General features: G+C 41.0%; 7 protein-coding genes across 14 annotated transcripts in view; 4 read left to right on the forward strand and 3 right to left on the reverse strand.

Moving 5' to 3' along the window:
* Positions 1-115: 115 nt before the first annotated feature.
* Positions 116-3,020, reverse strand: LOC117742825 (cilia- and flagella-associated protein 54). Its single transcript, XM_034550469.1, has 6 exons — positions 2,769-3,020; positions 2,196-2,301; positions 1,528-1,677; positions 1,078-1,243; positions 666-724; positions 116-304 (listed from the first exon to the last, which is right to left on the reverse strand). The coding sequence occupies exons 1-6, from the start codon at positions 2,912-2,914 to the stop codon at positions 116-118; spliced, it is 816 nt and encodes a 271-aa protein (XP_034406360.1). The 5' UTR covers positions 2,915-3,020.
* A 1,119-nt stretch (positions 3,021-4,139) lies between these two features.
* LOC117742917 (alpha-crystallin B chain-like) lies at positions 4,140-5,036 on the forward strand. The gene is made up of 3 exons (XM_034550573.1): positions 4,140-4,319; positions 4,628-4,750; positions 4,845-5,036. Exons 1-3 carry the CDS (start codon positions 4,140-4,142, stop codon positions 5,034-5,036), a joined length of 495 nt encoding a protein of 164 aa, XP_034406464.1.
* A 1,584-nt stretch (positions 5,037-6,620) lies between these two features.
* Positions 6,621-7,714, reverse strand: mia (MIA SH3 domain containing). Its single transcript, XM_034550765.1, has 4 exons — positions 7,514-7,714; positions 7,204-7,337; positions 6,976-7,086; positions 6,621-6,829 (listed from the first exon to the last, which is right to left on the reverse strand). The coding sequence occupies exons 1-4, from the start codon at positions 7,629-7,631 to the stop codon at positions 6,806-6,808; spliced, it is 387 nt and encodes a 128-aa protein (XP_034406656.1). The 5' UTR covers positions 7,632-7,714; the 3' UTR covers positions 6,621-6,805.
* Positions 7,715-8,173: 459 nt separating this feature from the next.
* On the forward strand, positions 8,174-13,282 carry bicdl2 (BICD family like cargo adaptor 2). The gene is made up of 10 exons (XM_034550920.1): positions 8,174-8,278; positions 9,033-9,522; positions 10,182-10,397; positions 10,583-10,699; positions 11,117-11,263; positions 11,454-11,600; positions 11,773-11,847; positions 12,474-12,556; positions 12,643-12,757; positions 12,865-13,282. The coding sequence occupies exons 2-10, from the start codon at positions 9,277-9,279 to the stop codon at positions 13,036-13,038; spliced, it is 1,320 nt and encodes a 439-aa protein (XP_034406811.1). The 5' UTR covers positions 8,174-8,278; positions 9,033-9,276; the 3' UTR covers positions 13,039-13,282.
* Positions 13,283-13,978: 696 nt separating this feature from the next.
* si:dkey-71l1.1 (uncharacterized protein LOC569883 homolog) lies at positions 13,979-19,703 on the reverse strand. 6 transcript variants are annotated; one of them, XM_034549732.1, is made up of 10 exons: positions 19,592-19,703; positions 17,067-17,266; positions 16,891-16,958; positions 16,721-16,813; positions 16,496-16,597; positions 16,280-16,385; positions 16,003-16,125; positions 15,806-15,882; positions 15,177-15,279; positions 13,979-15,071 (listed from the first exon to the last, which is right to left on the reverse strand). In XM_034549732.1, the coding sequence occupies exons 1-10, from the start codon at positions 19,621-19,623 to the stop codon at positions 14,932-14,934; spliced, it is 1,044 nt and encodes a 347-aa protein (XP_034405623.1). In that variant the 5' UTR covers positions 19,624-19,703; the 3' UTR covers positions 13,979-14,931. The 6 variants fall into 6 exon arrangements, with proteins under 6 accessions (XP_034405623.1, XP_034405624.1, XP_034405628.1 ...); XM_034549733.1 differs by lacking the exon at positions 19,592-19,703 and adding an exon at positions 17,411-17,477; XM_034549737.1 differs by lacking the exon at positions 19,592-19,703 and adding an exon at positions 17,449-17,655 and having other exon boundaries at positions 13,980-15,071.
* Positions 17,794-21,717, forward strand: fdxacb1 (ferredoxin-fold anticodon binding domain containing 1). Of its 2 annotated transcripts, none has more exons than XM_034549726.1 (6): positions 17,794-18,126; positions 18,508-18,616; positions 18,704-18,860; positions 19,680-19,883; positions 19,999-20,157; positions 20,262-21,717. In XM_034549726.1, exons 1-6 carry the CDS (start codon positions 18,022-18,024, stop codon positions 21,517-21,519), a joined length of 1,992 nt encoding a protein of 663 aa, XP_034405617.1. In that variant the 5' UTR covers positions 17,794-18,021; the 3' UTR covers positions 21,520-21,717. The 2 variants fall into 2 exon arrangements, with proteins under 2 accessions (XP_034405617.1, XP_034405618.1); XM_034549727.1 differs by having other exon boundaries at positions 17,895-18,126; positions 18,428-18,616.
* An 859-nt stretch (positions 21,718-22,576) lies between these two features.
* The window catches only part of alg9 (ALG9 alpha-1,2-mannosyltransferase), a 7,431-nt gene continuing 5,007 nt past the window's right edge, over positions 22,577-25,000 (forward strand). Inside the window, exons 1-3 of one of the 2 annotated variants that reach the window (XM_034549728.1) lie at positions 22,577-22,787; positions 24,368-24,503; positions 24,682-24,816. In XM_034549728.1, the coding sequence (XP_034405619.1) occupies positions 22,648-22,787; positions 24,368-24,503; positions 24,682-24,816 (411 nt within the window). In that variant the 5' untranslated portion in view covers positions 22,577-22,647. The other variant, XM_034549731.1, reaches the window with a different exon arrangement.

Here is a 25,000-nt window from a genome sequence, read left to right on the forward strand (position 1 = left end):
AATAATCCCCTCTAAAGCAGATTAACATCAAACAGACTGTCAAACAGAAAGCTGCAGACAGTTGACAGTTGGTATTTGTATCTTATTAAATTAGTTTGTGAATAGTCTGTGAACATCACAATGATTGTCTGCTTCTAGGTGTCTGGATTGTGTCTTTTACCTCCGCCTGCACACCAGCCTGGTTGTCATAGTAACAGTGGCAGACAGCACAGTAGAGTGTGACAATCCATGGCAGATACTTAGCAGTCATCAGAGTGATGGACAGCTCTAAACTGATGCTTGCCCATAGAAGGTACTCCAGAGCCTGAAAAGGATCATCAATGGTCGTACAAACAATCATGACGTACACAATTATATCTACATTATAAATATTATATCTACATTATAAATCACACACATTTCTGGTTATATCATATATCTTGGTCACAAAACACCAGAGGGAGGTTGAGGAAAAAACAGTTAATGTGAAAATGAAAGTGAATCACTGAAAACTCACATAATTAGCACAAACCACATAAACCAGTCAGTTATGTTTTTTCCCAGATCTCCCAGTGCCTCATTATCATATACTTGCAACATGTCTGTCACACACCATTATCACACTCATCCATTTTATCTTTAGATTTAGAGTAAGACATTTCAAAAACAATATTTTGAGTAAGTACCTGTGCACTACAATTCATGGTCATCAGGTAACGGCAGATGGTGTAGATGAGTAATGAAGCTGGAAGAGATTAGGAAGGAAAAGAGAAAGAGGTTAGCTCGACAGCAATAATCAAACAGTAGAATCTTATAATTTCTCACTTAATTTTTAAACGACAAATGAATTATCACACTAAGATGATGCCCACTATGTTAGTTTCACTAAATCTTGTAACTAAAAAAGTACCAACGTATTTCTGGGAATTGGGAGATTATTAATTTGATTTCAAAAGGTTAATTTAGCGGATATTACCCTTGTATCTAGACCCACACTTTTGTCCTGCATCACACTCCGACAAATAAATGTATTATTCCAAAATCAGTCATAAAAAAAAGAAACTACTGGGTAAAACTAAACAAGTTGTACTAACATACCATTATATATTTGCCAGCAGAGGTGCTCATGTTGCTGCAACGCCTGCATCATGATCCTGATAAAGTTCAGCACATGAAGCAGTTTACAGAGTCCCTTCTGGCTGAGAACGTTGTGTCTTTTCTCCTGCTCAAATATACACAAGGCGCAGCCCTGCATTGCACGGATCTGCAGACACAGACACACACACACACACACACACGCACACACACACACACACACACACACACATACATACATATACAACTTACATATACTGTAGATATATCAGAGTTCAGGAACAAACATCTCAAAATATCAATGGCCTTTCTCCACATGACATAACTTATTAGTTTAACAAAACAACAAAGTGCAACAAGCATAGCATGCTCTTCACTTCAGTCAGACTGTGAATAGTCAAACATATGACACACAGCATCTCACTGCACACAAGCTCACATAGTACAGTGTACCTTCATGGCAAAGGCATCTTGGTCTGTATCAAAACCTTCTGGGAAGAAGCAGGCCATGAAGTGGTCCACATCTGTGATGTCAGTTATTGCCGCTGAGCTGAACTGAAGCAGGTGCAGACTGTATCCCTGCCAAAAAGCGAGCTGGTACAGCTACAGACAAACAGGAGAAGGAAGAAAGACATAATGACAACTGTGAATGTGTGTTGTGTACAAATGCCGCAGTCAATTTTGAAAGAGTCAAAACTTAAATTAGATAATTATGGGACCAACACTCAGTGAAGAATAATGAATTCTGAGTTGAGCAACAAGGCAAGGAGTGGCAGCCAACATTAAGAGACAAGACACTATAGATGAAGAATAAACCAGGCAGATCATGTAGGCCCAATAACCAATTGAACAATTTATATTTTCCATCTGCTTACATGCATCACATTATGACACCATAAATTAAGAATAGACTATGAAGCATTTGGCTCCATGACTGGTTAATATCCTAATATGCATAATTTGCACAGCAGCCAACACTGATTATTGTTCCTTTCACCATCCTGATTATCCGGATTGCTCAAATTATGAAGCTAGGATTTGATTCGTTTTTGATGGTGTGCAGCTGGTAAAGCGACTGGTTGCAGCTATTTTAGCTAGCTAGCTAGCTTACTGTGAATTACCTTTATTCCAAAAAGAAAATCTGCAATCTGCAACATGCGCTCCAGGTACAACTTCGAAGGCAGTCGTTGTTTGTACTTTTTCCAAATCTCCACCAGGATTTTAATCCTTCAAAATGAAAATTATAAAAAGCAAGGTAATATTAAATGTAACGTTACGTGCACAACCCTACACACTTATGATGCATGCAATATGAAATTGACTAAAAAGTTAACTCGACCAATTCAGAAAACAAAATAATAATAATAATAATAATAATAATAATAATAATAATAATAATAATAATAATAATAATAATAATAAATGCTCCTTGTCTGCTTTCTGGCGAAGTTAAACATGTCAAACCCGAGGAGTCATTTCTGTAAAGCCATTGTTTTAAAGCGGAGTTTGCTCATTTATTACTATTCTTCGTCTTAACGCTAAATAAATTGCTGATAAGCAGCTAACGCTAACTACATAGACTGTAAGTTAACTAACTTAGGTTAGCTAACGTAACTAACGTTACAACTTTATTTTCTCCTCGTAGCTTCAGTTGGTGTCAGCATGACTTTAATAGCGGCTCGTGGGCAACTCACCCTTTCACGTAGGAGCCGTGGTCCTGGCGAGCCGAAGAGGAGACTCGTTTAATCGACGTCATGAACGAGTTAATGTCTCGTTCGAAGGATGAAACAACTGGGTTTCTTTTATCAAGTTGCCCGTAATATGAAGCCGGTAAATCCATTTCTGCGGCCTCAACGATAGTTGTAACCAACTAACGGACGTCTGTTCGCTAACGTTAGCGTAACTAACATTAACTAACTGTTAACTAACCGCTATATCCAACGACAAACTGCTCCCATGCAGGAGGCAGGTCACTATGGCAACGACGCTAAACAAACAGAAAGCAAAGTAACTAGGAAGCGATCAGCTCGCTGTTTTTACGAATGTAGTAGTATGGTTTAAACACACAATAGTCTCACTGAAGGCATCCTGCAAGTAAATACATATTTAAATATATTTATGCAATGAAATACATGTTTAAATGGATTTCTCAGTTAGTAGCCTAACTGGGGGCTGCCAACTGTAGTTAAACAGGAATGCCATTTTAAAGAGGAAAATAAATCAGTAACCACCAAGGTTAGGCCTGCCTATTCTGCACAATTAAAAAAGGGAATGCCAATGTATTGAAGGCTCTATAACATTGGTTGCATCATGGTCTGTAGAACCTCAGTGCTTGCAGATAACTGATATAATGTGTGTTGTTCTGTTGGAGACAACACAACTGGGAGCATGAAGCACAGACTGAAATCATTTTGGTTGGCACAACTGCTAGACAGTTGGATAGGAGTCAGGGCTTCATATTTTACATCTGAGCTCATAGCAAAATGATACACGTTTAGAGTGTCATCTAATGCTGTCCCATACAAACTCATCAATTCCCATTCAACCTCACATCCATTCTGCACACACATCTAAAGCTTCTGGCACTCAGAGCACTGCAGGCTAATGCTCTGGCAGCTATTCCTCAAACAAACAACACACACAACCACACACACACACACACACACACACACACAGATCCAGACAGGGGTATTTCCTGGGTAATGAGTATGGAGGCATCAGCAGTACTTTGAGCCAGTGTCACCTCATGACTGGGAGAAGGGAGAGTAACAGTGTTAGTGAGAGAGAGAGAGAGAGAGAGAGAGAGAGAGAGAGAGACAGTCACAGTGAGAGATGAAACAATGAGGGAGATGGAGGGATGAACAGTTGACATCATTGTTCCAGAAGGATCAGCCTGTTGGCAGAGTCACTATGCAAATGTGCATGGGAACAGAGACAGAGCCTGGGTGGGATGGGAGAGAGAGGCCTATAAATACTATGCAGGAGAGCACAGCTGTACCCATCTCAGACAAAGTAAAACCAGAACTTTATACCTATTGATTTTACATCTCCTCTTTAATCCCGTCATGGATATCCCCATCCAGTATCCCTGGTACCGTCGGGCCTTCCCACATCGACTCTCTGACATCTCCTTGGCAGAACCGCTCACTGATTGGCCACTAATCTGGCCCTTCCCCATGTCCTTCCCCTGGATACGTCCTTCATTCATGCGCTGGTTCAACTGGCCCGACAACGGACACAGTGAGGTAAAGTAAAATTCAACTGTGTCATACAATCTGTATTAATAACTAATGTAGATTGGTGTGGCAGGTCTTTCGATGCATTTACTGTAAATGCACAGACATTTTTAATATGTGAGATCTGTATTTAGGATTTTACTTTATTGAGTCAAAAAAGACGCTGAAGAATATCCTCCTCTGTTGATGGTCGTCTCTGTATTATGTATGAGTCTTACACTGAGATGGCAATAACAAGCTATTGTGTGTTTTCATTCTGACTCCAGTCTGCAGCCATGCAGCATAATTTGTTTCTAACAGCTGTATTGTCTGTATAGATGCGCATTGAAAAGGATCGCTACGTAATTTTTCTGGATGTGAAGGATTTCTCACCTGAAGAGCTGTCTGTCAATGTCAGTGACGAGTTCATCACAATACACGGCAAACATGAGGGCAGACAGGTCAGAGGCCCCATAGAGGCGTGCAGAAATAGTCAAACAACATTCATTTGGTGACAAGTCACCCATATTTAACTGACTCTAATTCTGTTTTCAGGACGACCACGGCTTTGTGTCAAGAGAGTTTCTGAGGAAGTACAGGCTTCCTGCTGGCGTGTCAAGTGCTGATGTCACATCCAGTCTGTCATTTGATGGTATCCTTACAATCACTGCACCTCGGTCAGCTCCCGGCTCAGAGCGCACTATTCCTGTTTCCTTTGAGGATGGAACACCGAAACAGAAAATGTAGAGCAGACTCTGACGCTCTTCACACTGCTTTACTACTAACCCCCAAGTTCTGCCTGTTTTTATATTTAACCTGTTACAGTTCTGTTGGCAGTTTAGTAGACAGTTTAAAGTAGGCATGCAGGTCTAGTAGTCTATGAGTGCAAGTGCCTTCTAATAAACTGGTATCTAATTCCTTATTCCTTTTATTCTGATATCTCTGCAAGACAACAATGCTTTAAAACCAAAGGTTAAAATGTAGTACTCATGTAACAGAGTCGATCTTACACTTTTTGTGGAGTCACAGTGGAGGTGCAGGGTAATGAACTCATGAGAGTTAATTTCCCAATCACATGCGAGCAGGATCCCTCTTTAAACCATATATCTCTGCCAAAAACAAATCACAGCTCTGTGTATGTAAATTACATTAAAGGCATGTGATTATATTTTAAAAGGTATTTTCTTTCCTTCATTAGACATGTTCTAAATGTTATGTCATTATATAATGACTGTACTGGCCCTGCAGTTAATGACAAAATTGGTAGCATTTGTTCATTGACCCCAAACTAGCTTGCAGCACCGTTTTGTTTTACAGGGAAATACTCAAATGTCAATTTAAGAGAGTATCAAAATTGTCCCCTCAAGATTACAACAGACTGAAATTGTTAAACTTAATCTACAGTGCACAGTAGGTCTACAGTTTGAGTGGGTATGAGTAAGATGGCAGCAGTGCTTTGTTTATTCTTAGTATTCTTAGTGTTGGTTCCTGGATGTGTGAGGAGGAGGGAGTTCTCTGGAGGCACGTGCAGTCATTTTGAGTTTGTTCACTAAAAGAAAGCCACCGTAGGACTTGGACTAGCTGTGTGTGAAATAAGAGGGTGAATGAGCAGTAGGGAAAGTAGTGGACGAGGGAGGAACTAATGTTTCGAGACGGACAGCTTTTACCAATGGGCTCCTTGTCCTCCGGGGAGCATGCCTCTGAGCTGCTAAGGAAAGTGAGAGTGAAAGTATGCGAGAGCGAGTGCAGATGTAGATGTCACAGTTACAGCCCTATCATTCTTTCATATTGGCACAGAAAAGAACAAATAGAATAAATGTTGAAACTCAATCATCAGACTGATGTGTGATCTTTTCATGTCTGAAGTTCACAAAACAACACACACAAAATGTGGCGGGAAACGGATGAATCGTACTGAAAACAATAGATATTCTTTCAAAAATAGTTTCAGGTGCCTTATTTCATTGTCATTATTGTAAGTACATCATCAAGATTTGTTGATTTGTGTTGTATTGCATTAGACCCTACTACCCTAGTGCAAAAGTAACTTATTATAATTAAACATTTCTGCTATGTTGCTGCCATGCAAATGAAAAGATTAGCTGACACGTATTTATTTTGAGATGTCCAATTATCAAGCATAATATGTAGTTGCATGAATCAAAATAAATGTCTCTCTTTTAAAAAAACACAGTATTTAACTTTAACATTTTCACAAATGCGTTTAATATCGGCAAAACGGATACACACAGTATGATGTAGTATTACAGAAAATAAACAAACACAAGACAAATATTGAAACGCTAAGGAGAAATGTTCCTTTCTTCAGCCGGTGGTTGGAAACCTTATGAAACCTGATAGCATTTTAGAATCACATGAGCTGTTCATATCTTCTTAACTGCAGATTGTCAACATTAGCAAACCTTATTGCCATCTATGTTTTCCAAAATCATATTATACTCAAAACAAGTTATCTTGAAATGTAGATGTTGTTTTCTTTACCGGTGAAGGCAACATCAGTTACAGTAGAAGTCCCATTTCTGGAAATAAGAGAGATAGAATTAGGAGAGAGTGTCACGTAATGCATACTTGTCCTACTGCTCTTACAGAGAGCGTGTGTAGTTGTGTGTGTGTGTGTGTGTGTGTGTGTGTGTGTGAGTGTGTGTGTGTGTGTGTGTTCACTTACAGTAGTCTTGACTTCGGTACTGGCTGGCATGAGAGGATGAGTCTCCTCCACTATGCTGCTGGGGAAGTGTCCAATGCGAGCCTCCTGCTGTCCGTAATAGGAGTCTTGTACCTGCAAACAGATGATATCGAATTAAGTTATTGACAACATCACTTTTGAGTGGAGAATGCGAATGCTGCACATGGATACAACACGTCTTCATGACTTCCAACAAAGACTTTTACTTACACTGCCAGCCCAGAAGAGGTTCCCTCTGTCCTTTAGCATTGCATAGACATAAATGAGCTGCCCCTGTCTGATTGGGATGAACCTGCAGTCTCCAGGGTAGTAGTCCTGCAGTGCACGTGCTATCAGGATGGGATCTGTGTACAAATATAGAGGGAGACTGAGGCATCACATTGAGGACCTTTGCAGTTTATAATATGGGTCATATTTCAATGCAGCTTAAAAAGTTCTGCATTATCATTTGGATTATCTACAGTTCTAAAACGTGGTCACAACATTACTACTAAGCCCAGTTGGTGAGTGTGCTACTTACGGCTGCATTCGGAGTCAGCGCAGAGTTTCTTGTCAGAGAGTTTCGGCATCTGCCTTCCAGCTTCAGAGGTTGGCAGCACAAGCCACAGGGAAAGGACCAGCCAGAGTTTGCAAGGCATGTTGTATGTGAGTGCACCTAATGATCCAATGGCCTTGTTTTATACTCGGCGAAGATCTTGTGGGCTTTTTGTTCTCTTTTGTCTGTTTGCTGTCTCTGAGAAGGTGGTAAAAGTGATGGCAGTCCCCTTTTCTACTCTCCCTACCCCCTTACCTCATACACGAACACACACAAAGCTCCTTTCAAACTCTTCAAGCAGGTAAACAGGAAGGGGGATGAGAAGGAGGAGGGCCAGATTAGACAGACTCCTGCTTGTGTCCTGACCTTCCCTCTTTCCATCTCAAACCCTGTGCCCCCCTGCTCCCCCACCCCCATCTAAGAGTGTTACATTCCTCAGAGGTAATATCTATGTTTTTATACCTTGTTCAACCGCTAGATGGCAGGGCTTTTTACAGCAGACACAACGGTGTTGCGGTACTTCCTACCCTGTTTGCTCTCTTTACCTTTCTTAGTCAGGAGGTGGAGCCACTGGCTGTGTTTGTATGTTTTCACTGTCAAGGAAACCAGCTGATCCTCTTTTGTGCAAACACTCCCACACCCACACCCACACCCACACACACACACACACACACACACACACACACACACACACACTCACCAAACAGGAAGACTATACCTGTTTGGAGTGAGTCGGCAGGGAACTATCAGGTAAGACAGACTTAAAGTTTGTTCCTTCAAGGTTGATGCATTAATATAGGTTCTGCTAGTTCTCATAATGTAAATGTGTGATTTTAAAGGAGAAGTGACTTCATTATTTTTAATGTAGTCATTATTTTAGATATGATGGCATAGTTTCATGGCAGTAGATGTTTTGACAGGTGAGATGGCAGATGGTGATGTCAGAATTAAAGAGACTTCAAAGGGCAATGTTGTGACCAAAATGTTGTTTATATAGACTCAATTGAATATAATATGTATGGATATAACCCTGCAGTGACTGGAAATAACATTATGTGGTAACAGCCTTTTTTTTAAGCCTTTGTGTGTGTGTGTGTGTGTGTGTGTGTGTGTGTGTGTGTGTGTGTGTGTGTGTGTGTGTGTGTGTGTGTGGTGGGGGGGGGGGGGACATAAACAACACAACATCAAGACTTTAACTAAGACTTCATTATTTTAGAGACTGTTCTATGACTATTCAAGACTTTCTGGTAACTGTAGGAAATAGTGGAGCACAATTGGAATCTAGGGAGGGGAGCAGAACAAAGATAATAGTGTAGCTGGTATTTTGGTCAGAGTAACAAAAGCACCTGTCAGACAAAAGAGGCCAAGTGCGGTTATGTTACGAGAAAACAATTAGTCTAAGAATCACACAAGTCATCATTCATGTCCTGAATTTCACAATGACAGTCAATAAAATCAGTTTATAGTGGTTTGCTGTGCTATTGATGGACTTTCTTGCCCACAGAGTTATCTGGGAAGAAGATAAGAAAGGATTTGAATGGTACCAGCATTAGAACTATTGGCACCACAGTGAAGTCCCAGTTTGGCAGAGTCATACCTGGATTCCAAAAGTGAAAAATAAAACCCACTCCGGACCAGATCATCAAGATACAGAAAAGAAGGGCGGTCCACCTGACACCTGTGTGATCAAGCGCTTGACCTTGGATGATGATTTGTTACTGATTCCTACAAGCCCGGAGCTATCAACAATGTTCACCCCCAGTAAAAACAGTCTTCCATCCCCCAGCCTGGAGGACTCCTTCTTCCCTCTCTCCTCATCCTCTTCAGTCTCACTCTCCTTCGCTCTCCCCTCATCCACATCCTCTCCTAGCAGCAGCGACAACGGAGGAGGGATCGAGACAGATCTGATTCTCGCTGCAGAGCTGGGACAGGCTTTACTGGAGAAGAACGAGGAGCTGGCAGCCTCTCTGGAGCAGAGAGAGAGGGAGCTGGAGGTAAAGCCGCTGTAACGAGTCTTTCTAGAGACAATGTCAACTTTCTAATGCTTAAGGTGGAAACAAAAGGAGCACTAAAAAGCACATGCCATTTGAATGATTCTAGCCAATTAATCATTATACATGTGGAAAGACGCCTGTAAATAACACTGATCAAGGCTCAATTTAATTATTATTATTTTAAAAAACAAATATAAAAACAACATAAGATATATTGCACAAGCGATCAAAAATAAATAAAATAAAAACAAATGGCGAGGATGGGGACATACTGTAACAACAACATTGTGAGCACAATTAACTGATTTACTGATGTCAAATTCTTACACTTTTATCTCCATTTAGCTGCTTCAGTTTCAGGGTCCTCACATGAACAACTGGGACACTTGAATAGAAAGAGCCATCGTTAATGATATTAGTAACACCTGCGCTTTGCCTACTATGAGAAGGGAAATTGTCTGATAAAGGCCCATTTTGGTTTTCTAGAACCAGCGTCACTGAATCTAATCTTGTCATCACCAAAGGTTTTTTTTAAATGCATTTGTTGCAATTTCACTTCACATTCAAAGTAACAAGAGTACAGATATTATACATGTATTTCCAGATGTGATATTTCCATGTCTCCTTGAAGCCAGTTAATGTTGCGTCTGTCATCTCAGGCTTTACAGCAGGAGAAGCATGTTCTGCACAGGAAGTTGGAGATGAATGAACTGGCATCTTGGCAGAAAGAGGCAGAGCTGACTACAGATCTAGCTTCCTTGAGAGCTGAGCTGGAGCGACATCACAGCCAGGGAAGCAACCAGCGGAAAGATGAGAGTGAACAGCTGACTCAACTAGCCAATCATAACCAACGCTTGGTGGAGCAGCTAGCAGAGGTTGGTATACACTAATAGTGAAAAGGCACCCTGCACCCTCACCCACAAAGGAAAGTATCACAAGTATGTTCGTGGCGTCACGTCACAGTCATGCAAATGAGAAAAATGCAGAGTAGCCGGTTTATGGAGTCCCATCTTTGTCACTTATTGAACAAAAGCATTTCTCAACTTTTCCACCCACTTAGGCTGTAACACTGCAACACTCCTTGAGGACTGAGCTTCGTTTCCTCAGAGAAGAGAGGGAAGAATCATCTTTCAGCCGAAATATCAGCTTTTCACAATTGGAGAACATTCAAGCGGAGGTATACCAATCACTCATAAATGTTGGAGTCAGTGGCTCAGTTTTAGTGTGACAGTTGTGAACAAATTGTGCTTATCTTGAATGTTGCAGGATAGTCATACACAAAAAGCATTACATTTCAATCAAGTCCTGTCTGTATGCTGACAATTAAATGATATGGCATCTGAACATTTACATTTCAAAGCTGTGTTTTCATATAGATGAAGTCTCAAGTCAAAATCAAATATCTCTGTTTTGGTTTGTCAGAGTCTGACTTGAGTCTCAAGTCTGTTGCTTACAGAACAAATTGAGATATTAGCAGAATATTAAGTAAACCCATAAAGTATCCATATCTCAAAGCATCAAAATCCTTTGTAATTACCGCTTGGTGTTACCACGGTCATTGCATCATTTATTCAGTACTTCTTTCTCTGTACAGAACAGAGTGTTGCTGGAGCGGCTGTCGTACATGGAGGCACAACTAAAAGCTTCACAGGAGGGCAGTGATAGACTCTGCATGGAGAGAGAGAGACTGAGAGACAGACTGTCAGAGCTACAAACCAAACTGAGCGAGAAAGAAGCAGAGGTGAGGACCAATGGCTGACTGGTATTAATGATGAACTGTAACACTGAAAGAATCATGCGCCGCAAATGATAGTATGTTCATCACTAATAGAAGTGCAACTCGTTGGAAGTGATGTATGTGTGTGTGTGTGTGTGTGTGTGTGTGCTTGTGCCTATCTCTCACTGTGTTTGTTTATGTGTCTGTACTGTAGATAGAGCAGGAGCAGGGTGTGGTGTTTGAGTTGCGAACTGTGAATCGCTCTCTACAGCAAAAAGCCCTGAATCTGGGAGAAGAGAGCATTCTGGACAGAACACAAACGCAACCTTTGTCTCTGCATAGTGAAATTCAGCAATCACAGGTACACACAAGAGACATAGTAACTGCACTGACGTCCTTTAATTGTTAGTTTGAGACTGATGCCAACCCTTCTCCAAAATCCCCAACTTCTTTGTACCAAAATGTGCACCCGGTAATACGGTTCTGATCTTACAGATGTTTCTGCTGTGTTGTACATCTCTCTTGCTAACCAGGTGAAAGAGGCTCTTCTAGCTCACTCCGCTGTCCTGCAAGTAAGAGATGAAGAGATACAAGCGCTCACAGAGGAGGTCTGTTGAACTGTACACAACACTATGTTTCTGGTTTCAGTTGCAATGGGTTAGGCTTGTCTGAAATGGTTGTACATCCTTGTTATTAGTATTACAGTATTTATAGCAATAATTATGTGTAGTATATTTCTAGAAAAGTTGCATTTACCACATCAGATGCATTGTTACAGTCCCCTTCCACCCAAAAAATAGTTATTTAAATTCTTAACTATATTGACTTTTTGTGGAGAAAACAAATCCATTCAGATTTGGCTCCGCTTCGTACGTCACATGCAGGCTCATTAGTATCTCCACCCAGTGCTTAAGAACTGGCTGTGCAAAGGTGCGTCATATTGTTATTGCAAATGAGCAAACTGGGCTTTTTAGGGAGGAGAGCTTAAAAAGATGCAAAAGAACAAAAGGTGCTAAAATGTGAGGAAAAATAATGTGTTTTTTTAACATTACAGCTTGGAAGCATGTTCTAGTAGAAACCAAAAATAGAAAGTATGTAACCTGAAAATTAGTATCATATGTCCCCTATAAATTCGATAAAAGCTAGAGACGATGGAAATCTATTTTGGAAAAAGGAGAAATATTGTAATTATGATCATTACAATATGTATGCCTTTCAATTTCAAACTTTGCAGCTCCAATCTCAAAGAGAAGAGCTGGAGTCTTTGAGGGAGGAAATCAAGCCAATTAGAAGCAGTCCTGAAAAGCCAAGCTACAGGTAGTGGTATACAGCAACAGCACCATTCACATTTAATTTGAGCCCACAGCGATTAATGTTTTACTAATCATCATATTAATGTGCAGTTTCTTAGAAAGTGAATTGGCCACTGTGCATCAGGAGAAAGAATCACTTACTCAGCAGCTTCTCAACACTATCAAACACAAAGTGGCGCTGTCGCAAGAGCTGGAAGCCTGGCAGGTGAGTCTGAGGGCAGAGATGGACAATTCTAAATGATGTCTCTGCCGACATGTTTTACATTGTTAAGTTTACAAGCGGAATATTGACTTTCTATGATCCTGTTGCAGGAGGACATGCGGTTAGTGATCAATCAACAGGTGCAGCAAAGGGAGGAGGAGAGACAGAGGGAAACACACAGAGAAAGACAGACGGAGAAAGCAGTCGGACTCCAAAGAAGCAAGTCTTTGAGAGTGAAGGGAGAAGGAGGGAAAGGATTCTTCTCCTTTTTCAAAGACAAATGACAGAGAGAAGTGGCAGCAGTTTAAACGGACAAAGTATCGGCCTTTATCTTTGCCACTGCAAGCTTCTACAGCAAGATAATGTCCACTGTAATGTGTTCTCAGCATCACCTAGTGAAATGTTTACAGACCTCATATTTTAATATATTTGTATATATGTATGTAATTTCAGAATGTTATATAATATTTGTATGAACCTATTGAATGTTGTATTTTCTGATGGTTGTTTGTCACCACAGCATCTTAAAGCTGCATTTTTATTTGTTATTTTCTTGTTCTCTCTGACTGAGTTCAGAAAGAACACAAAGACAAAAATAAATGAAATTGAAGTTAATTCTGGGGCCTAATGAATCTGCTTTATGAACGTGTAGACCTGAGGAAAATAACAGAAAGATCCACAGTTTCTGGGGAGTTCAGGGTTGTCAGAAGCAAAGCTGAACTCAAACACAGAGTCTCACAGACAATGTCGGTGTGTCCTTTGCTAGCTAGATTACAGATAATGTCTGTCAAAGGCAAACATTTCTTTAGCTTTCTAAACTACTCTCTGACTACACCTTAAACATGCCGAACTAAACACAAAATAAACATATTGAGGCCATATAAAGTTGTTATGGGGAACATATTACAGCTATTTAAAGATCCAGCAGACATGAAGCAACATTAACATTCATTTGGAGTCTCTGGATTTAGTAGGTGTCTTCTGGACACCCAATAATTGTCCAATAATTGTTATCTTTTTCGATTTGTTTGTTAGATTCTAACAATTGCTGAGAAAAACATATGGCTTTATCTTTTGCGAGATGCTAAACTATGCACACTGAAACAATGAGGTAAAGGTGTATGTAGACATTTGACCAATGGTAATACTAAAATATTGATTTGTGGAGCTTTACAACATGTAGCTATAGCTACAGAGCTGCAATATATTTCATATTAATACGGAAGAAAAAGCACTAAATATGTTAGAAATAACATCTTTAATAAATTAAGTCTAAAATGACAATCACTCCCTTCCATTTTTTCTATGCTTACATTACGTAATGTATAAATAATATTCAAGCAACATGTCATAAGTTAAACAGGACTGGAAATACCCAGAAGCAGCGTGAGTAGTGCAGGTTGCATACAGATCAATGCCTTCATCAATATGCATACAGTACAGAGTCAGTGCACAGCCACTCTTGAATGCCTCGAATGCCTAGCATAAGGAGCAGCATCTTTTCTCTTGCAGTCAACAGGCTGTTTGTTCATGTGTGGTGTCTCACACTGTTTTATATGCTGGCAAAAACAAGATGTGCACACAATCACTTAATCATACACATAGTTTTAAAGATCCCTCTGGCATTTGAGCAGGATTTTAACGATTTTACATTTCTGCCGACCACTTCTTTTTTAGATTCATCCAAAACTAAAAAGTAAGCCAATGGGGAAAGAATAAGGTGAATTTGGTCATTGGTGTTTCCTGTATCTACAAGTAAATGTTTTCCCTTTAAAAAATGGTCAGCAGAAAGGTCAGGTATACAATAATTATGGTTAATGGAGTAAGACATGAGAAAGACAATTATCTTTCAATATAATCTATATTAATTACATTTCTTTATGACTACTTACAGTATAAAACCTTGAGTTATTTTCACTTTACAGGACGCCGCTGATCCCTTTCTGTGTCCGTTGTCTCGGTGGGTTTCCAGAGGACAGAAACACATCTGTTTAATTCAATCAGACAACATCAGCTCCATTTTGAGAGGTACAGCTTCAACACCCAAACGATCCACGATACTCGGGTGTTTCAAGTGTTTTACCCTGGAAGTCACAGCCATTATGATGCCTCTGAAACAGGTCTCTGGATTGATGTCTTGACAGCGAGCTGTCCCTCCAGCAGACGTTAGTGGACGATTATCCCACGTTGATGCCCAGGCCGACTTGCAGCTTGTCACCACGGTGATTTACAAAGGCCCCCATAATCAGGGTAGCAGGGAGCGGGGTCAAACGCTTCTCCAACACGCCTCCTATTATGCACCGACTGTTTATCATACCTGGACACACACACACACACACACACAAGGTCTCAGATACTGTATGTTGTCTGAATAGTTTTCATTCGACATGACATTGACTCAAAGTTGCAGAAAGACATTTACCTCGAAAGACCATGTTGGCCTCTGGGAGCTCCATCTGGTACCCAAATGAAGTTGTGGTCTCCTGTGTCCTGGTACTGGCCTCAAACTCCACCCCGACTTGGATCTGGTGAACACAAAAACAAGCATATGCATAGATAGATAGATACACTTTATTCATCCTCATGGGGACATTTGGTTGTAGCAGCAGCAACAAGGTTACAGAGTAAACATACAATATTAAGTATGAACAAATGCACAATATATAGACAATACAATAAAATACATTTGAGAAAATGAAATAATAAAGAAAATGAAAAGAATGCAAAGTGTAAAGTGTATAAAATGTATATAAGGTATGTACAGTGAAGGCAGTGCAAGGTTTATTGATGTTTGAGGAGGATTGGGCCAGAGGAGATTTCTCCTGTATCTGGAATGTTCTTCTGTATCTGTCCTTGTGACAGCGGAGCTGAAGCAGTCTGTTGGAGAACGTGCTCTGCTGTCCCTGCAGTAGGTGGAGAGGGTGGTCCGGGTTATCCAATATGGACAATTATTTTGTCAGTGTCCTCCTCTCCACCACCTGTTCCGGATTGTCCTGTTTGCAATATGCAAATAAAGCTTGTGTGTATACAGTACAGTGGCATTTGCTGTACCTGTTTGTTGGCTCTATGATAGTAGCTAGCATGGGCACCTCCTTTCCCAGCATTCAGCGTCGCCACCCAGTTGGGTCCTGTATGGAGAGCCAGAAAAAAAGGCAAAACGCCACTGCTAAATTAAGCAAAAAAGATCAGAAAAGCTCACTTAAATGAGGTGTTTAAAAAAGATTCCTAATGAAACACAAAACTCTCACTTGAGTACTGTCCAGCCAGAGTAAGAATTCCTCCTTCCTCTGCTCTGCCCCGATGGTAAACCAGCTCCCCTCCTACAACCAGCCCAGAAGACACACTCTGAAGGAAATGTGCCACAAGGATAACTGTCCAAGAGAAACACACACAAATACATAATAGATTAGATCAACAAAAAGTATCCCGATTATGTATTTTATTGCAGAGTTGACAGTTGTATTCAGTTGAAACAAGCACATTTGACTGTATAGTTAACTGTATATGACAATAGTGATGTCTTACCTGACTCTCTGATGATGTCAGGATTGGCAACTGTCACAGCAGCAGTGAAGTCATTCCCTCTGTACTCAGTTTCAAACTGCCACGTTACAAACTGGGACTGCTGGGTCTAAAATACCATCAATGATTCCAATATTGAGTTGTTTGCAGCAAACAGCATTTCATGTAAAGAGAAAAGTGACAAGAGATGGGATAGATGGCCAGACATCAGAATCTCACCTGGAACACTGTTCTGGCTCGTACTCGCTCAGTGAGATGCAGCAGAGCGTGAGCATTCAGACTGCCTGAAGAATCCATCTCACCGATCAGTGCTGGTGCATCCTAAAAATGTGAGGCAATATCTACATGATCTTCTCAACTAAAAAAGGCAGCAGCTTCATCTGTTTTCCAATGGTGTGTACAGCTAAGCAATGATAAAGTAGTGGTAACATATTTATGCTTGACCTTGTCCTTGCTGTAATCATCAGACTGCAGATGCTCTACGTGGAAACGATAGTACGAAGGACTGACAGCACTGAGGTGGAGAGTATGACTGACCTGGAAGAAAATACATACATTGTGTTATAACATCAAAGAGATGTACACCCTTATTCTCTTGACAACAAATTATTCACCTTGAAGAAGCTGCTCAGAGTTTTATTGAGGATCATCTTGACTCCCTCAATCTGTTGAGGAAACACATCTGTGGAGACAAGTAGAACAAGAGTCAGATCACTAATATTACTACATTACTAATTTTCTCTATGTATTGCCTGCCGTGTGGCCGGCCCCTCTTTTGGTCCAGACGGACCTTTGCAGCTCCTGTGGAGAGAGTGAAAGCTGCCTGGGTTGGGTAGGCGGCCATCTCTCCTCTCCCAGCGTGGCGGACTGTCCCAGTGAGCAGGGTGTGCGTCCCAGTGAGAAGGAGGGGGGTCCGTGGAGAAAGGCCAGTTCTGACGGCCCGGACTGGATGACAAAGCCAGAACACTGCCCATGTGGGCGCACAACCTCCTACAAAATGCAAAAAGACAAAAGCAGAGATTTACAACGATGTCATGACCCATCTGTTTTTCTCACCTGCAACAATTTAAAGCCAGACTATGCCCTATATGAAGAGAACAAATGTAGATCAAAGTACAATTAAAAGAAAAACACCTTGACAAAAGGAGCATAGCAATATAAATGTCTGTTACTTATCAAACACCTTGCACACACACTCAGAGAGTTCCAGAAGAAGTTAATGACATCAAAGATGCTAACCAAATTAAGACATTCAAACGTATATTTTAAAATGTTTGTATATATTGCATTTAAAACTTGAGCTGCAACAATGATCTATAATGCACGCATGTCTGTTGTTTTCATGTGCAGGTGCAGCAATTCCGTTAGCTAGCATGACCTTAGCTTCGACAAAAACAAACTACCTACTTCCGTTGTTATCGAGAGACGTTAAAATCCGGAGCGGAACTGAGAATCGCACATGAGAAAAAACTGTCAGGTGGAATTTCCCATTAATAAACTACAAATAGGCTACCCGAAGATAATTGATGCTCGGATCTACTGATGCTGCGAATAGCCCCCTCCTCCAGATGTGATGAGCCGCCCTGCAAATGATTCCCTCTGAAAACACCATGGGAATTATGTGGTCTGACAAATTACGCTTTTAGATTTACATGTACGAAATCAGAAACTCAGAAGTAAAACTGTTCAAATAACAGCTGACCATTTTTAACAGCTAATGTTGAATTAAAATATGTAAATGTATTATGTGGGGCTTTGTGGGCTCAGGGAAACAACGTAAGGTTCCTTACGTTTTGTTTCATATCGGACTAATATACCCGCGACACTGCGTTCAACGCAAGCTGCTACAGGTGAAATAAATATATTTCGGCTCTCATGCACTGCAGCACAGGAGTAGTAGGAGAACAGCTTTGAGCTGCAATACAGTCAATATCATTTCTGATGTTCAGCCAAGCCTGTCTTAGACACAAGAGACAGACTTTACTGACTACAATATGAAATTACTACGGTAATAGACCGTGAAGAAGAATGAAGGTGGTCACCGCCGCTTTTATGCGCGTCTCTCCCGTCTGCACTCAGAGCTAGCTATACAAACTAGATTTGTGGGCAACCTCCAGGGAATTTTGTTTGTGTGTGTCCTTCCATTTCCAGTTGGACTGAACATGTCTCCTTTGAGGTCCATGTTGCTGGTGGGAGAAGGGAACTTCTCATTTTCTGCCTCTGTGAGCCAGTTATACTTGGAGTCAGAGACCTGCATCACGGCCACTTGCCTGCAGCATCAGGAGGAGGCACTGCGGCATCAAGGCGCAGCCGATAACATTAAGATGATCAGGGACTCCGGTAGGGGTTTGTGATTACTTTTTATATTTTTTATATCATCATTTATATTATTTGTGGCACTTGTGTACACTTGTGTGTGTTAATCAGGTGGGGCGGTGCTGTTCGAGGTGGACTGCACGAAGCTGGGGGAATGTGCCTCTCTTCGAGGCTGTGTATTTGACCGTGTGGTGTTTAACTTTCCTCACTGCGGGAGAAAGAGTGGGGTTAAAAAGAACAGAGAACTTCTCAAAAACTTCTTCCTCAGGTAAAACGGCATCATACCTTAGGGCCCTTTCACAGCAGTGTCTCTGAAATGACCTTGTGTGTCCAAACTTTTTAAATATTTAATATAATTATAAAATATTTAGTAATAACTACAACTACAAAATAACTCTGTATCATTCTTGAGATGTGTTTCTATTTACTGACTGAAATGTGTCCGTATGGCACCAAGTATGAGAAGGTAGACATCTCCCCAAAACAATCTAGATTGATAAATAATCTCTACATGTAGGGCTGGGCAATTTATCAATACTATATATCGTACATGTATCGTATATTACGATATCGTAATATGAGACCAGATATCGTCTTAGATTTTGGATATCATAATATTTTAATATGGCTTGAGTGTCGTGTTTTCCTGGTTTTAAAGTCTACTTTACAGTAAACTGATGTAATTTTCTGAACTTACCAGGCTGTTCTAGCTGTTATATGGCTTCACCCCCTAAGTCATTATATCAACTTTACAAAAAATGTCATTGTGTAAATATTTTGTAAAAGCATCACTGGTCAATGCTACAATATCATCGCAATATCATTAATTAGGTATTTGTTAATAAATATGTAGGTAATAGATGTTCTCTATAATGCCCAGCCCTATAGATAAGAGGGAAAGTATGTATTTTTGACTTTGGAATGACCAGTCCCTTTAAACTGTCTTATGGCTGCATGTGTTTTTACATATTTTTCACGTACCTCTGATTAAGTACGTACTTGTATAAACTGATGAAGTTCCCAATGTCCATTTTCTATAACGATATACTGAATAGTTGTTTGCTTGTTGTTTCTTTTGTGCCTCTAGTTGTGGTCAGGTGTTGTCTGAAGACGGGGAGGTCCATGTTTCCTTGTGCAACGGACAGGGTGGCACACCAGCGGACCAACCAAGGCGAGAGTGGCACAACAGCTGGCAGGTGGCTGCCATGGCAGCAGAGGCCCACCTAGTCCTGAGTGATGTCCATGCTTTTGAGAGGGAGAACTATCAGAGCTACAAGTGCACTGGATACAGGTAAGGAGTAAAGGTGAATGTAACAGGGTATAAATAGAAACAACCCTTTGTGTTCCTGCGTCTGTGTTTTGCATACTGACACTCTCTAATGATAGTGTTGCTGTTTGTTGTACAGGAGCCAGGATAAGGGCTTTCATGTGGAGAAAGGTTTACTCCACGTGTTTACTCACAGCCTGCCCTACACCTCTGCTCAGATACTTAAGGTTGAGGAGGCTGTTGAGGGGGACAGAGTTCTGTACAACATGCCAGCCGAGCTCAGTGATTACATATTCAGGTACAGTAAAATAGACTCTCGTGCTGTTTGAGTAATAAACAACCATGGCAACAAAAAAAAGGTATATAACCAGTTACCACTTACTGTCTCTTCTCTTTTATCAGGGGATTTCTCCACTCAGGTTCTGCCCACCCTGTCAGGTTGGTGCAAGATTTTCTTCTCAAAGGACTGGCAGAGAAGTGGTCTGTCTCCATGACGACGGAGACCATTCCCTTCCTCCTCACGGCCAAACAGCTGCAGGCGTGCGGCTGTGACGTTGACGTGACAGACTGCTACCGGATCCACCTGCTTCAGAAAGGCGTCAACTCTGACATCAGTACTTCGACAGACAAAGGAAAAGATCCGTTGTTGGACAGTCAGGGACGAACAGACACCCAAGACACTCCGGCGACTACATGTCTTACCTCAGATAAAGTGGACAGGGTGAAGAGTAAAGGAGCTGAGAGCCTAACGTCTGCATGCTTACTTGATATTGATCCTGAAGGGGAAAGTGGTCTTTATATGCTGCGTCCATCCCTGCTTCCTCAGATGGAAGAGCTTCTAACTAAAAAAGAAGAGTTGGTTAACAATGCAGGGGGTCATGGGGAGGATAAGGGTGATAATAAAAGTGTAGGAGTTGAAGGACATAAGAAGGAGGGGTCCTGTGGGGGCTGTAATGGTGTCGCCAGCATGTTGTTTGGCATCAGCGGCCTGGTGTTCAAGAACGTGCACGTCACCCTCTGGAATCTGCCTGCCTTTCACGAGCTCCTCCTCACAGGTGTGTTCCCCTCAGAATGTGAGCCAATAAAATTGCTTGGACAAAGACTGGAAACGCTGCTCGCACCCTATGGGGTCTCCTTCGTCACAGGACAGGGGGGTCTGCGTATGATGGCACAGTCAAAGGGTTTGGTTGGTAAGGTGTTTGCAAGCAATACAAGTGACAACATGAGCAATGTCAGTGTCACTGTGTCCCTTAACTTGGACCTTCTTTCCACGCTGGTGTTCTCACTCCCCGACTGGCGGCTGCTGTGGTCACATGACCCACACTTTTTACAACAGTTTGAACTCCACCCATCTCCAGGGACACCTTTCCACCCATTGTCCTTGTTCCCCGAGCACTTCAGCTTTGACATTAGCTTCTGGACAGGGCCGACATGGGAGGAGAGGAAGTTCCACGCTGTAATCCGAGAGGCCAGTCGTGGGACGGTGGAGCAAGTTAAACTCATGGACACGTTCTCGCATCCTGACCTGAGCCAGACCAGTTACTGCTACAGACTCATCTACCACTCAAACACACATGCTCTGTCTCACACACAAGCCCTCCAGTTTCATAAAGACCTAGAAACCTCTCTTACCTCTCGGTTGCAAGTCACCATCAGGTAGCAAAGTTTGAATCTTAAGGAGGACCAGGAACTGAACCTCTTTTAATTACATTGCCTGTTTGTACCTGCTATTCAAAATGATAAGTGTATAAACGGCAAAACTGTATATGAACAGTGTTTACAGTAGTTGAGGCATTGCGTGCTATAGTTTGTCATTGAAAAGTGTGGCCGGCCATTCAATAAATCATCATTCAATAAATGTGTTATCAGAATCATTATTGAACAGGTATGACTACACAAACCATGTTTTCTGTAAATTGTAAACAAGTATACAGTAGTCCAGAGTGCACTATTTGGCTTATTTAATATCAATTTTGTAATAAAAGTCACATGTAGGTACATGCTGTGACAAAGCATAAAAGAAAGTGTTCTTGCAAGTAACCGCCTGGAATCAAGTCCTTGAGCCAGTTTATACCTCAACAATGGTGGTGAATGTACTCCTTCACCTGAGTAAAAGTAACAATACCACGGTGTAAAAATATTCTGTTCTAGTATAAATCCTGCATTCAAAATTATCATTCTTATAAGTACATGATGACCTCATGTATATAAATCCCAGCATAGCTTCAAACAACTCAATTTTGAGTGGATCTAATCGGTAACTAAAAACGACTGAGGGTGTGTGGTGCCTTTAATCCATAACAGTGCATCACATTTATTAAATTGATCATACGTTTTATTTTTAAAATCAAAGTACCAAGAAACTATAGCAGTTAAATAAATGTGAAGTAAAAAGTACAATATTTCCCTCTGAAATATAGTGTAGAAGTATAGCTTCAATTGGATATTTTAGTCTATTATAGTCTAGTCTAGTCTAAGTATCTCAAAATTGTAATTAAGTACAGTACTTGACTTTACTTTCGTTTATTTTCTATCATTCCTCGGATGTTTATGCTTTTCGGTAACTAGGAGTCCATAACTTCCTATGTTTCCTCGAAAGAACTTTGAATATTTACTATAGTAAAATAGGGAGAAAATATAGCCTCTATAGAGAGAACGAAGCGAAGAGAAATCCGAGGCAAGTTGACTGAGAGGTCTCCTCGCCACAGCCAGTCTTTGACTAGAGCTGTGAATAACCGAGCAGCGGCGGAAATGAACGAAACACGACTCGGGAGCAGCGTCGGAAAAGATGGCGGCCAAAGCGCTTCGGCAGCGGACCAGACGAGGCAGCAGGCAAGATGCAAACAACGTAAACGTCCCCACCGAAGCTCGGCCACCGAAAGAGGAAAAAGGCGGCGATGACAGCAAAACCACAGAGACTCGGCCAGAGTGAGTACGAGCCGGGAGCAGAGACGTGAGACGCGTCGGTGCTGGGAGCTCCATCCCCGGTGTTACGGTTTAACAAGCGACCGTGTTAACTGGCTCTGACAGCCCGAGCAGGGGGAAGCTAGCTGATCAAGTTTGGAGGACAACAACACGGTAGCAACGATTGGAAACGTCCGCCTAAACACACGCGAGATAACATCTTTAGAGTTTTTTTTAAAATGCAGTGACTGTTAAGTTGCGTTTCCGCCCCGACAGCTCGTTAGTTGCGTGTTTTAGTTGGGCTCCCTGGTGAGCTTCATTCATTCAACCTCTGCTGTCTGTAACTCTGCTTTACCGAACGCTGTAAACAGATAACCTCGTGAGTCAGCTCGTGCTCAACACGGACATAAACGTTTATTTTGAATCCGTGATTGTTGGCGTTGATACGTTGCTGAAGTCCGTTGAAATACAGCACATCAGTGTGTAAGATGACGTGTCAACGCTGCAGCCATAGACCGTATGCAACGACTGAGCTGACTAATCTGATGATGGGCGTGAACATCGCAGACACGAGGAGTTATCACTGTTACTATTAATACTTATGAATGGTTGTAAATACTGTCTTTACGTATTGTAGTCTCTCTGAACGGGCACTCAACTGACCATATCAGGGAGGTAGATATAATCGGCATTTTATATACATAATTGGAGCAAAAGTGTTTTTCTATTGGTAATGTAGTGTCATACAGTTGTTTTGATTAAAAAAAAAAAAATATATATATATATATATATATCTTCAGCAATCTGCTCATTGTAAACTAGAAACTACAAATGATATAGATCGGATTCAGCATTCAAGGATTCATACGTGTGCAGTGAAATACTAATATGCTTTTATGACTGCTAAAACACATGTGAAAACTAATAGTAAGAAGAAGAAGGAAAAAAACAACTAATTTAAAGGATAACAATTCAAGATCAAAATATATTAAATATAAATTATGTCTTAAAACAGGACATAGCCACAAGTGGCAAACAACAGACTGCTAATAGCAAAAACTGTAAGAGTAAGAGTAGTGGAGCACAGCTGTGCAACTGTATAATTTATAATTAGTTTAAATAGGCCTTTTGATTCTTTGAGTGCCTCTGCTCAGACATATTTCAACTGTGTTTCTGCTGTCTTTCAATCCTCAGAGTAATTCACTCTTTTCTCTGTTGTGAGAAGATATTTACTTTGTGTTCCACCAAACAAAGATTTTTTTATAATCAAGGGCACATAAATTAGCCAGCACTGAAATAATTACCATAATCAGAGTTTTATTAAAAGCAGATGCGTTGGAAACATCAATCAGCTAAGCCTGTGAATGTTTAAATGCATACAGAGCCATCAGGTTGCTTCATGGCTAATTACACAGTTTCAGATCTCGTTCATTTTCTGTTAAATATGCATGAAGCAGACATGATGTAATTTTAAGAACGGTGTGGTACATTTAGATTATTGAATACATTTAGATGTTGAAGTGGATCGTAATAACAGTGCATATATTTTAATGTGTATTAGTATTCAGCAATTGTGCATCTGTGTTTTTATTTTCATTTTGTAGGTCAGTAAGTCGTGCAGGGCAGGTATGGGCTCCAGAAGGTTCAACTGCATTTAAATGCCTCCTCTCCGCACGTTTTTGTGCAGCTTTGCTCAGCAACATCTCAGACTGCGATGAGACCTTCAACTATTGGGAGCCTGTGAGTGCTGCTCACTGCTGTCAGATATCCGAATATGTTGTTTTCTGACCAATGCAGAGATTTTTATTTTGTATCTATGTCAGAATGTCTTAATTGTTCAAACAAGATACTACTTCTCTTTCTTGAACTGTTAATCTGCTAACTGTTAATCTAATTGTTGTGATGACTGTTTTGACAGATGCACTACCTGCTGTACGGCACAGGGATGCAAACATGGGAATATTCTCCATTGTACGCCATCAGGTCGTACGCTTACTTATGGTTACATGCGCTTCCTGCTTGTTTGCATGCCCATGTTCTACAGACAAACAAGGTATCTATTCCAAACTCGCCGTCATTTCAACGTGTGTTGATATTTTAAATGACTTTAGCTGAGTTACAGCATAATCATCAGCTCTTTTTTGTTCCCAATTTTCTCTTCTTAAGCGAGAAGACTGTGTTTATCTTAAGCTGAAACACAAAAGTGTCCTGCTGTATGTAGGAACATAAACTATGTG

The sequence above is a fragment of the Cyclopterus lumpus genome, chromosome 14, assembly GCF_009769545.1.
Source record: "Cyclopterus lumpus isolate fCycLum1 chromosome 14, fCycLum1.pri, whole genome shotgun sequence".
NCBI lineage: Eukaryota > Metazoa > Chordata > Actinopteri > Perciformes > Cyclopteridae > Cyclopterus > Cyclopterus lumpus.